The sequence below is a fragment of the Triticum dicoccoides genome, chromosome 5B, assembly GCF_002162155.2.
Source record: "Triticum dicoccoides isolate Atlit2015 ecotype Zavitan chromosome 5B, WEW_v2.0, whole genome shotgun sequence".
Classification (NCBI taxonomy): domain Eukaryota; kingdom Viridiplantae; phylum Streptophyta; class Magnoliopsida; order Poales; family Poaceae; genus Triticum; species Triticum dicoccoides.
Genome location: NC_041389.1, coordinates 635,720,465 through 635,731,190, shown reverse-complemented (window position 1 = coordinate 635,731,190; position 10,726 = coordinate 635,720,465). Strand labels below are relative to the sequence as shown.

The 10,726-nt window shown below is 43.5% G+C and overlaps 1 protein-coding gene across 1 annotated transcript; it reads left to right on the top strand.

The window, feature by feature from the left end:
- The first annotated feature begins 1,337 nt into the window (after positions 1–1,337).
- Positions 1,338–2,303, top strand: LOC119306458 (protein STIP1 homolog). Its single transcript, XM_037582671.1, has 3 exons — positions 1,338–1,514; positions 1,594–1,673; positions 1,946–2,303. The coding sequence occupies exons 1-3, from the start codon at positions 1,338–1,340 to the stop codon at positions 1,989–1,991; spliced, it is 303 nt and encodes a 100-aa protein (XP_037438568.1). The 3' UTR covers positions 1,992–2,303.
- Positions 2,304–10,726: the final 8,423 nt, after the last annotated feature.

Here is a 10,726-nt window from a genome sequence, read left to right as displayed (position 1 = left end):
TGGTTTGAAGTCGATGGTATGTGCTTCCTTCTGTCCTCGCTTGCAGATCCATATGTTATTTATCATCACCCTGTAGTCTGTTCTTTGGCAGTTCTGCCTATCATTTAGAGTAGAAATAGTTTTTTCATGATTATTTTAAACTTCATTATGCAAACAAAAACATTCCATGCAAATTTTACTTTTGGTGCATTGCATCACTATTAGCAAACTTCTAGTCTTTGGGTATGGCAACATGGTGTACTATTAATGTGCTAGACTTGACAAGTTATCTTGGATGATATTGTGCCTGCCCTGAAACTCCGGACAATAGTTTCTATTATGAGTTTATAGTCTTATACATTAATTAGGATAGACCCTCAATTCCGGATATACCCTGCAACACTGCAGTACAACACATTTTTTCTAGTCTTATACATTAATTAGCTGATATAGGTGAGACTTACAAATTTGTGCATGTTTCATGTTTTACATTACAGGCTAGTTCTACATATTTTTTGTTACCACTTTTTTTATCAGGATAAACAAAAATGCGCAAAGATAAGAACTGAACTGAAACAGAAAGCTTCAGAGGCTTTTAAGGAAGGGGAATATTATATGGCTTCAGAGATGTATACTGGTGTAAGTCACTAGGGCCCATTTTTATTGCCCGAAGGAGTGATGGTTATTTTTTATATTTGTAAACTGTTAATCTCAGTCCACACTATTTTTTTTTGTTCACACCGAAAATAGGTTGCATGTGCTGCCACCTCTTTCTGGTAAAACATGTGCTGTTAGATACTACCTCTGTCCTGGTTTACTAGTCCCCCTCATATTTTGGTTCATGTTTTGAACATGATTTTAACTGATAAAATACGTTGAGTAAGTTATACGTAGCAAATTTAATTCATTGGAAACTGCATTCAAATACAAATCCAACAATATAATTTTCTATGCCATGCATTAACATTTTGCTAGTCAAATATGTGGTCAAACTTTGACCCAAAATACAATGGGGACTAATAAACCCAGACTGAGGTAGTACTCAGTTCCACAGTAGTACAAGGCATACAGAATCTAGGCGTTCTGCTCTCTTAGTATTATCAGGTAGTTGAGCAGTTTGTGTTCAAAAGGCTGAGGTAGCACATGATTTTTTTTTAAGAATGCAGGTAATACAGAAGTTGCTATTTTGAAATGTACTAGTATCTGCTTGTTCAATACATTTGCTGGTTTCATGTGTACGGAGATCTCTATGTCAAAGAATAACACTGAGCGTCATCCTCATTGATATAATTACTGTCTTGGGAGTACTCTGTTTTAGGTATCGCTGAAAGCTGCATGCGACTGATGTGTTGTAGGCAATGGCATTTGACCCTAGTCCAGATGATTGTGCAATCATATTGGCAAACAGGAGTCTCAGTACGTTGCGCGGTGGGAATGGAAGAGCTGCTCTCTCTGATGCTAGCATGTGCAGGATGGCGCGACCTCTTTGGCCAAAAGCCTGCTATCGAGAAGGGGCAGCTCTTATGTTATTGAAGGTAAAAAGGATAGTAGTTTTCCTCAAGCTTTCCTGATCATGGTCATATAACTAATCATCTTATGCCGTGTACTCTGTAGAAGTACGAGAGAGCATGCGAGGCTTTTGCGGATGGCTTGAAGCTTGAGCCTTCAAATGGTGATCTTGCAAATGCTTTAAGGTAACTGGTTCATTTTTTCATGCTGTGTTAAGTGAAAGGATACATGATATCAACCATTGTTTGTGTCCATGGAAGATGGTCTCTCCATATCTGGAGAATATTACATGGATTCAGTCATTCAAGTCCGTTGAGTTATTTTCTTGAGCTGGAGCGATTTACTAATCGCAGAAAGAGCGCCTAGTGTCGATCTGCATAGTGTTATGATTGATATTCAGGGCGAAGTTGTACACAGATTCCTGACAATGCTCATGTTCATAATATTTTGGTCGCAGGGAAGCCCAAGAAGCAGCAAAGAATGCTCGTAGCCGTGAAAAGTGACTCACGTGTCAAGTCGAATCCGAAGCTCTGCTTTGTTGCCGAGCACCTTTTGTCTAGCCTGAAAACTTCTAACAATAATATCCTGTGGTTTTTAAGACTTCCGTCGCACGCATGGTTGGTGAACTCGCTAGCTGTAGTAATCTCGATTCCAGTTCAAGTGTTAACAAACTTTACCATCACAGAAAATTAAGCTTGTTGTATCTTGGGTGGAATCAAGGAATTCAGTATTGAAGTTTTACGGGTAGCCTGTGAAGGAATACTAGAACAAGTTATTGATTTCGCCGGTAGCCTGGTTCGCCCCCCAAAAAAAAGGTTTTATATGGCATTGGGCATACTTTGCGGAGAGGTTTTTGTGTTAGGACGTATTATGTCTTTGTCGGGCTGCCGGCGAAAATGTAGTTGGCTTGTTCACTCTCGACCATTGAAGCCGAGATCACATACCCACGTATGTCAACTACGTCTCGGAATGCCTGAATTTGACTTGCATCTCGATCATTTTGATCCCATCTGCTCCTCTTGTCTCAAAACTTCATTGAAGTCCCCAATGTTCATTCATGGAAGGTCTGAATCAGCCTTATAAGAAACTTAATCATGTTCCGTGTGAGATGCAGCAAGCTCCTATTCGCCTCCCCATACAAGCATGCAAGGCACCATGGTTGTTTTCCCACCCCCTGCACCGTCATATCTACTTCCTCCGTTTCAAAATAGATGACCCCCTGCACCAGTCATATCTACTTCCTCTGTTCCAAAATAGATGAAGTGCAAAGTTGAGTCATCTATTTTGGAACGGAGGGAGTATGTGATACTTTGAACAATTTCTCAATGCCAGATCCAAGTTTTCTTGTAGATGCACAAACCTCCACTCATGCCTGAACTCCCAACTCCATAAGCATGATCGGAACCCAAAATCCTTGCCACACCCTCCACATGGTATTTTGCTATCTGGGTCTCCACAACGCAAAGAACTGTTGTGCACACACTTGTGCGAGATCACACGACTCTTGAACTGTCATGGAGTCGCCTAGCCACGATAGTTCCATCATAGGGTATTCATTGCTCCCAGCGATCCTCGAGGGAGGCCGTTGATTCATTATCAGACTTCAAAGACTTGCTCGGGGACGATCCTTTTTTCACCCTCTTCCTTTCCTTGGGTGTTACATAACTTGGCGGCGGCGGAGCAATTGGAGTACCTCTACCTCCCAGTCCACTGCCACTCGTGTCATTTAGTTCTATTGTTAGCATTCTGTGTAGCCTCCAGTGTAACAACCTTTTGTTTATCCACTTATCTTGCTGCCAAACTCATGTCAAGTTTTTTTCTTTTTGCTGTCTCGCCCGTTGCAAGATGCAAGTGGTCGTGGGCCGGCCCACTGTTATAGCACTGGTTTTAAATGTTTTCCTTGTTTTACATTGGATTCTTTGATCCTTTTCCTTTTTCTCTTTTTCTTCTTTTCATCAGTTTTCTTTGTTTCCTTCTCGGGTTTCTTTGGTTTTTTGTTTTGTTTTTTAACACGTCTATTTTTTTCACACAAATTGTACATTTTTATATACATCAGAAACATTTTTATACATGTTTAACATTTTTCAAATAATAAAAACATGATTAAAATTTTCTAAAATATATGTTTTGATCTCTACTTTCTAATACACATTGTGCATTTTTCGTATACATCGGAAATATTTTTGAAACATTTTTCAAATATATGTTTTGATATCTAAATTTTTTCATGCACATTGTGCATTTAACGTATACACCAGGAATTTTTTTATACATGTTTGAGAGTTTCCAAATACACAATTAAAAAATTTCAAATATATGTTAGATGTATATTTTTATGTACAATGTGCATTTTTGTTGTACATCTAAAACACTATTTATACACATTTAACATTTTAATAAATACATGTTCTTGAACATTTGTTAAATACGTGCTAAACATTTTTTGGAATGATGTGAAATAGTTTTTTTAAACTATGTGAACATTTGTGTACGTTGCATAAATCACGCTAACAAATTCGTGTACATTTTAAACAATGCACACTACCAAATTGTTTACATTGTGTTAACATTTTCCAATATCATGATTTTTAATTTTTAGTGAACTTAAGTTTTCAAATATACGTATTTATAATATTTTTAAAAATATAAATGAAAGAAAAAAACAAAGGAAGAAATTAACTAACCTACATGAACTAAGGGCGTGTTTGGTTCAAGTTGTGAACAGTTTCTGCATTGCATACACTTCTAAACCCAGCCTGGTTGAGCAAAAACAGGCCCTAATGCTCCATCTACAAGTTGTTTAGTTGTCTGCATCTAGGGTCCCTGCATTAGGTAATGCGCAAGTGCACTTTGTTTGGTTGCCTGCATTGGCCCAAGCGGCACATGCACAAGGTGTTTGGTTGCATACGGTGTACATGATGTGCTTACCTTGTACCCTAGTTGGTGAGCTTACCCACAGTGATCATACCTAGCACGGCAACGCCACATCATAGCAATGGTGATGAACTGGGTGAAGATGATGAAGTTATTCAGTTTCAGCCCAAACTGACGATCCACCTTAGCACCTTCCACTTTGACACCTCCAACCTTGCCACTGTCAACACTGCTGCCTCTCTGTGCTTTCGCACCCAGACGGAGTAAGCTTGTTCGGTTGTCTGCCTAGTTTTGAACCCTCTATGGCTGCTATTGCTATCGATGCCACTTGTGCACTGGCTTCTTCCCATGAACTGTAAACCCCTGGAGCCTTACCGATGAACACGGCATACCACTTGCCCTAGCAATGCACAAGAGAAAGAGTTGAAGCAGCAAACCAATGGAACACACAAGTAGCACACAAACAACAATGGTGCAGAAGAGAAGAAGTAAAGCATGCATGATCATACGACATAGCAAGTTCTACCTAGCACTACCATGTTGTTATTCTACCACCACATCCAGAAGAGGGTGTCTTCCTACCACCGCAAGTTCACCATCATCGTGAGGGCTTAATATGTACCACCTCACCAAAATATACAGACCATCAAATAGTTTTCCAGACCTAGCTACACAAAATGTATGTCATCATCATCATCGTCGTCGTTGTCGCCACCGCCATCACCGTCGGGGATCATGCACGCTCACAGGTAGCACTACTAGCCCAGACAGCTCCTGAGCCACAGCACCCTGTGAGGGTCTGCCATGGCAACGAACCCAACACCCCGGGCCTTGTTGTCAAGCAGGTGGCTGAGAGCTGCCATGAGAGCCTCATCGCTGAAGCCACCCTAGGTCATGTCAGCGCCATACAGGTCATGGTGGACGTCGAGGGGCTTGCACTTCCTGATGGCTATTGCCACCTCCTTCACCGCCTCAGTCATGTTGCAAAAGACATTGATCTCCTCCTCCATCAGGCCTCCTCTCTTCCTCTTCCTATCATGGTGTAACACCCACGATGCGGCTATATCTCCCACGTGTCGAGGCACGACTTAGAGGCATAACCGCATGGTGGTTTTGTCTCAAGAAGGGTCATCTTCACATAATCCCATGTAATGAACAAGAATGGGATAAAGAGTTGGCTTACAGTCGCCATTTCACACAATGAACATATAATTCATACATCATTCAGAGCACACACATAGTCCGACTACGGACGAAGCCAAAAGAAAAGAAGATAACCCAACTTCTAGATCCCCGATCGTCCCAACTGGGCTCCACTACTGGTCAACATGAAACAAAACATAGCAATGACCAAGATCTTCGTTGGGCTCCCATCTGAGCTCGGTTGCATCACCTGCACTAGTATCATCGCCACCTGCAACTGTTGTGATAGTATCTGGTGAGTCACGAGGACTCAGCAATCTCAAAACTCGCGAGATCAAGACTATTTAAGCTTATGGGTAGGAAGTGGTAATGAGGTGGGGTTGCAGCAAGCACTAAGCAAATATGGTGGCTAACATACGCAAATAAGAGCGAGAAGAGAAGCAACGGAACGGTCGAGAAGCTAGAAGTGGTCAAGAAGTGATCCTGAAACTACTTACGCACAATCATAACACAAAGACCGTGTTCACTTCCTGGACTCCGCCGAAAAGAGACCATCACGGCTACACACATGGTTGATGCGTTTTAATTAAGTCAAGTGTCAAGTTCTCTACAACCGGACATTAACAAATTCCCATCTGCCACATAACCGCGGGCACGACTCTCGAAAGTTTATACCCTGCAGGGGTGTCCTAACTTAGCCCATTATAAGCTCTCACGACCAACAAAGGATATTCCTTCTCCCGGGAAGACCCGACCAGTCTCGGAATCCCGGTTACAAGACATTTCGACAATGGTAAAACAAGACCAGCAAGACCGCCCGAATGTGCCGACAAATCCCGATAGGAGCTGCACATATCTCGTTCTCAGGGCACACTGGATGAGTGAAGCTACGAGTAAAACTAACCCTCAAGTTTCCCCGAGGTGGCCCCGCAGGCTGCTCGGTTTGGACCAACACTTAGGGAAGCACTGGCCCGGGGGGTTAAAATAAAGATGACCCTTGGGTTGGCCTGCCCAAGGGAGGGTTATAGGTTGTTAGTCAAATGTAAAACCAAAGTTGGGCCTTGCTGGAGGAATTTTATTCAAAGTGAACTGTCAAGGGGTTCCCATACACCCGGTCGCATAAGGAACGCAAAATCAAGGAACATAACACCGTATGACGGAAACTAAGGCGGCAAGAGTGGAACAAAACACCAGGCATAAGGCCGGGCCTTCCACCCTTTACCAGGTATATAGATGCATTAATTAAATAAGAGATATTGTGATATCCCAACATAATCCTGATCCAACATGGAGCAATCTTCAACTTCACCTGCAACTAACAACGCTATAAGAGGGGCTGAGCAAAGCGGTAACATAGCCAAACAACGGTTTGATAGGAAAGGTGGGTTAGAAGCTTGACATGGCAATATGGGAGGCATGGTAAACAAATGATAGGTAGCGCAACATAGCGATAGAACGAAGCAACTAGCAAGCAAAGATAGAAGTGATATCGAGGGTAATGGTCATCTTGCCTGAAATCCCGCAAGGAAGAAGAACGAGTCCATGAAGAAGAAAAACAGACATAGTCGAACGAATCCTCACAACTCCAGAACGAAACCGAAGCTAACAAGACAAGAAAACCGGAAAGAAGCAAACGACATGGTAAACACACAAGCATAATCATGGCATGATGCACAATCAAGTATGATGCACGTCCGGTTTAAAGAGGCATCACATGGCAAAGTGCAACAAACAATACTACAAGTTAAGTGGAGCTCTCGTTTAGGTACACAACAATATTAAAGGTTATTAAACATGGCAAGAGGTGAAACATAAGAAAACTACCTATCTAGGCAAGTTTAAATGAGGCCGGAAACAACAGACAACAATTCTGGAAAATCCTCATGTCCATATTTCGAGTTTGGTACTGTTATGCCTATTACATAATTTTAGAGTTGTTAAACAGTAAAACAAAGTGCACCAAGTTAATCTATGCATTTTTCCACCCCATTTACATAAAAAGTTTATTTAAAACCGAGCTACGGTTATTTAGTTATGAAATAAATCATTTTAACATGGCATTTGAGCAAATTTAAACAAACAGCATTTTAAACATCTTAAACATGGATGATAGTGTCATATTATGAAACTAGACAAAAATCTAAGCATTTTACATGTTTAAATCATTTTAATCTGATGCATCATTTGTGAGTTATCAAATGCATGATCTAGAAGGACTTTTCTGTAAAACAGTAACTCCTGGATAATTAGCAAATCATCCAGAACTGAAAAAAAACGTCGACGGGCTGAAACTGGCTGGCCCATTAGTGCAAGGGGGGGCGCTGGATCTGGGCTTCTCACCAGAGGGCTTGGCCATAGTACATGAAATAACACTTCAGAGTAGTTTTTTCAATTCGGTTGTTTTTGTTTTCGAGCGTAGAAATCATAATTTCGGGGCTCATAATCTTGCCAAGTTCGCTTGTAACTTAGGAGTAGGTCGGCGTGTTTGGTTGGGAGTTCCCAATGACCAAAACCGTGTACCATGAACATTGCTATCATATAATAAAGTGGCGAGATTTCTCAAAAAAAACCAGAGGCCTTGGCGGGCGCTGCTAGGCAGCGGCCTGGCGCGTTGGAGGTGCGGTCAACGCGAGGCGAGGCGCTCGTTTCCCTCGCGAACAGAGACGAGCAGGCAAGGCAGAACCCGTGCGGCGCAGCAACCGAGCTCCGACGAGCTGGGACTGCGATGGCGCTGATGGCGGATGGAGCTTCTGCTCCAACGACGCGGCGGTGCAGGGAACGAAAGGAGGTGTGGAACCGGGCGCTGGAACGGGTCAACACAGGGGGGCGGCAATGCTCGCTCGTTCGCTCGAACCGGATGAAGCAGAGGCGACGACGAGGGACTTGGCGGAGGGAGACGCCGAAAGCAGAGGAACCACGCGATGACGAGGGCGGCGCACTGGCGTGAGGCGACAAGGAGCACGAGAAAGGCCACATCCAGGCGCTGGAGATCACTGGGGTCCCGTTCCCGGCCGGATCGAGCAGATGCGAGGTCGTCGGGGCGGCAAGCTCCTATTCAAAAAGACACAGAGAGTGAGATGTGAGGCGAGGGAGAAAACGAAGAAGGAAGAGGAAGGAGGCAGGGAAGCGGGGACGGCCTGGCCGGAGAGGTCGCAATGCAATAGGGAAGGGGAGCAGCGCGGCTGCCAGTGTCGGAGACGAGCGGGAGGAGGGCCTCGGGCCTGCTGCTACTGGTGGATGGCGGGGACGGCATGATGTGGGAGGCGGCAGGGAGCTCCTCTCCCTGGCTCGCGGCGAGGGAAACGGGGAGGTCTGCGTGGACTGTGGTGGTTGGATTGGCATGGGAGATCGAGCAGAGGAGTGGCGGCTGCGGGAAATCGAGGAGAAGCTGGAGGCTTGGCTGTCCCAATCGGGAAGGAGGAGGCTGGTAGGTTGGGGATGGATCACTAGGGGGATTTGGTAGAGAGTGGCGGCGGGCAGGAGGATGGATGGGACATCTTCCCTAGAAACTAGGGTTGCACACTATATATAGCAAAACAGATAAGTTTAGGGCGGTAAGGTCCCACCGATCATAATCGGATGGTCCGAGATAAAAATGTTAGGGAAATCCGAACAAAGAGCCGAAGATATTTTACGGATGATCCGGACCCATCGGTCACGACAGCCCGGGTCTGGTTCGGGACAACTTTCGAACGCGCGCGAGGGGGGTCGGTGGCTATGCAGAGAGGGTCAAAGGTCAGACAAGAGGGAATCAAAACCCAGTTGGACTCGGATCGGTCAACGACAGCAGGGGGGAACGCGGCAACTACGAACGGATGCAAGCCTTATGAAAACATGCAGATGTACTGCGCATGATGCTATGAGATGATATGCATGACAAGAACAAAATGCAAAACGAAAGACAAAACCCAACCACGGAGGAAAAAACATAACACATAGCCGGAAATGGCAAGAGTTGGAGTTACAAATATGGAAAGTTACATCCGGGGTGTTACAACACTCCACCACTACAAGAGGATCTCGTCCCGAGATCTAGGATGGCACCAGAGAGAAACGAAAGAGGAAGAGAAGAGGTAAAACTAAGTTGCTTCTTCGACCAATGAGTGAAACAAAAGAACCTTGAGAGGTTGAAAAGTTGAAAGAAAGAACATAACAAAGTTGAACACAATGAAGAACACTGCGGTAGAAAAATAGAAACAAGGAACACCATTTGAACCTTGGAGCGGTTGCAAAGCTATGAATGACGAGTAGAAAGGACAAGAAGGAATTGGAACCACTCTGGTTGAAACGAGATAAACAAGGAACAAGGAAGAACAAATTCGGATAGCACTTCGGTTGAAAAGAGATGCAAGACTTGATGAGATGAAAAGAACTTGAAAGAGAACACAACACTCTGGTTAAATGGATAAGCAAGAAAATAACATGATCTTGACAAAACGAGATGATGGGTCAACGAGAGCAACCTCACAAAGCCTCTGGAAGAAAGAATAGAAGATAGATCATTGGAATAATAGAATGGAGAAGGAAATGCCAACTTCTGCCACAAATGAGTTTGGAAAGCACCCTTCCAAGAAGGTTATAATGGAGTTGATGGAAAACCAACTACGAAACGAATAAACTTGTAGTGGGCCTATGGAAAACTTCTCAAAATTGAGGCGAAATTCTGCCACTACGGAAACAAATAATATAATTGATAACACCAACGAGATGTTCTTCCACCAAGATGATAGAGAGAAAACTTGGACCATTGATAATCACCACAATAGCAACATTCCTTAGGGAAGGCTTTAGGTGAAATATGACACAAGATAACTCCAACAAAGAGATTAATGGATTTAAAATACCTCATTCTTGACAACATGTGAATCGCGAAACATGAATGGAAATTGTCAAGAATGATATAACGCCATCTCGAAGATAAGGTAGAAGGAATTGCACTTTGGAATGCAAGATGAAGAATACTTGAACTCCTCAAAATAAGACATGTGCTGAACACCATGTTTATTTTAGAGTAAAGCTTTGCGGATCTTAACTTCAAGAGAAATCTTGAAGAACAAATCAAGAATGAAAGGAATCCTTGACGAACCACCATGTAGAGCCTCCATGGAGAACTCCGGTAATAAAAGGATGATAGGAAGAAAGGGAAGTTGAAAACACAAGGTGAAGCCTTGCGATGATTTAGATGGAGCTTCGCGACGAGATAAAGTGGAAAACTTGGAAC

Excerpts from the sequence above, each read along its gene's own strand:
- LOC119306458 (XM_037582671.1), top strand. The coding sequence starts at position 1,338 with ATGGCATTTGACCCTAGTCCAGATGATTGTGCAATCATATTGGCAAAC. Across the intron at positions 1,515-1,593 it reads CAGCTCTTATGTTATTGAAG|AAGTACGAGAGAGCATGCGA; the intron begins GTAAAAAGGATA and ends TGTACTCTGTAG. Across the intron at positions 1,674-1,945 it reads GATCTTGCAAATGCTTTAAG|GGAAGCCCAAGAAGCAGCAA; the intron begins GTAACTGGTTCA and ends TTTTGGTCGCAG.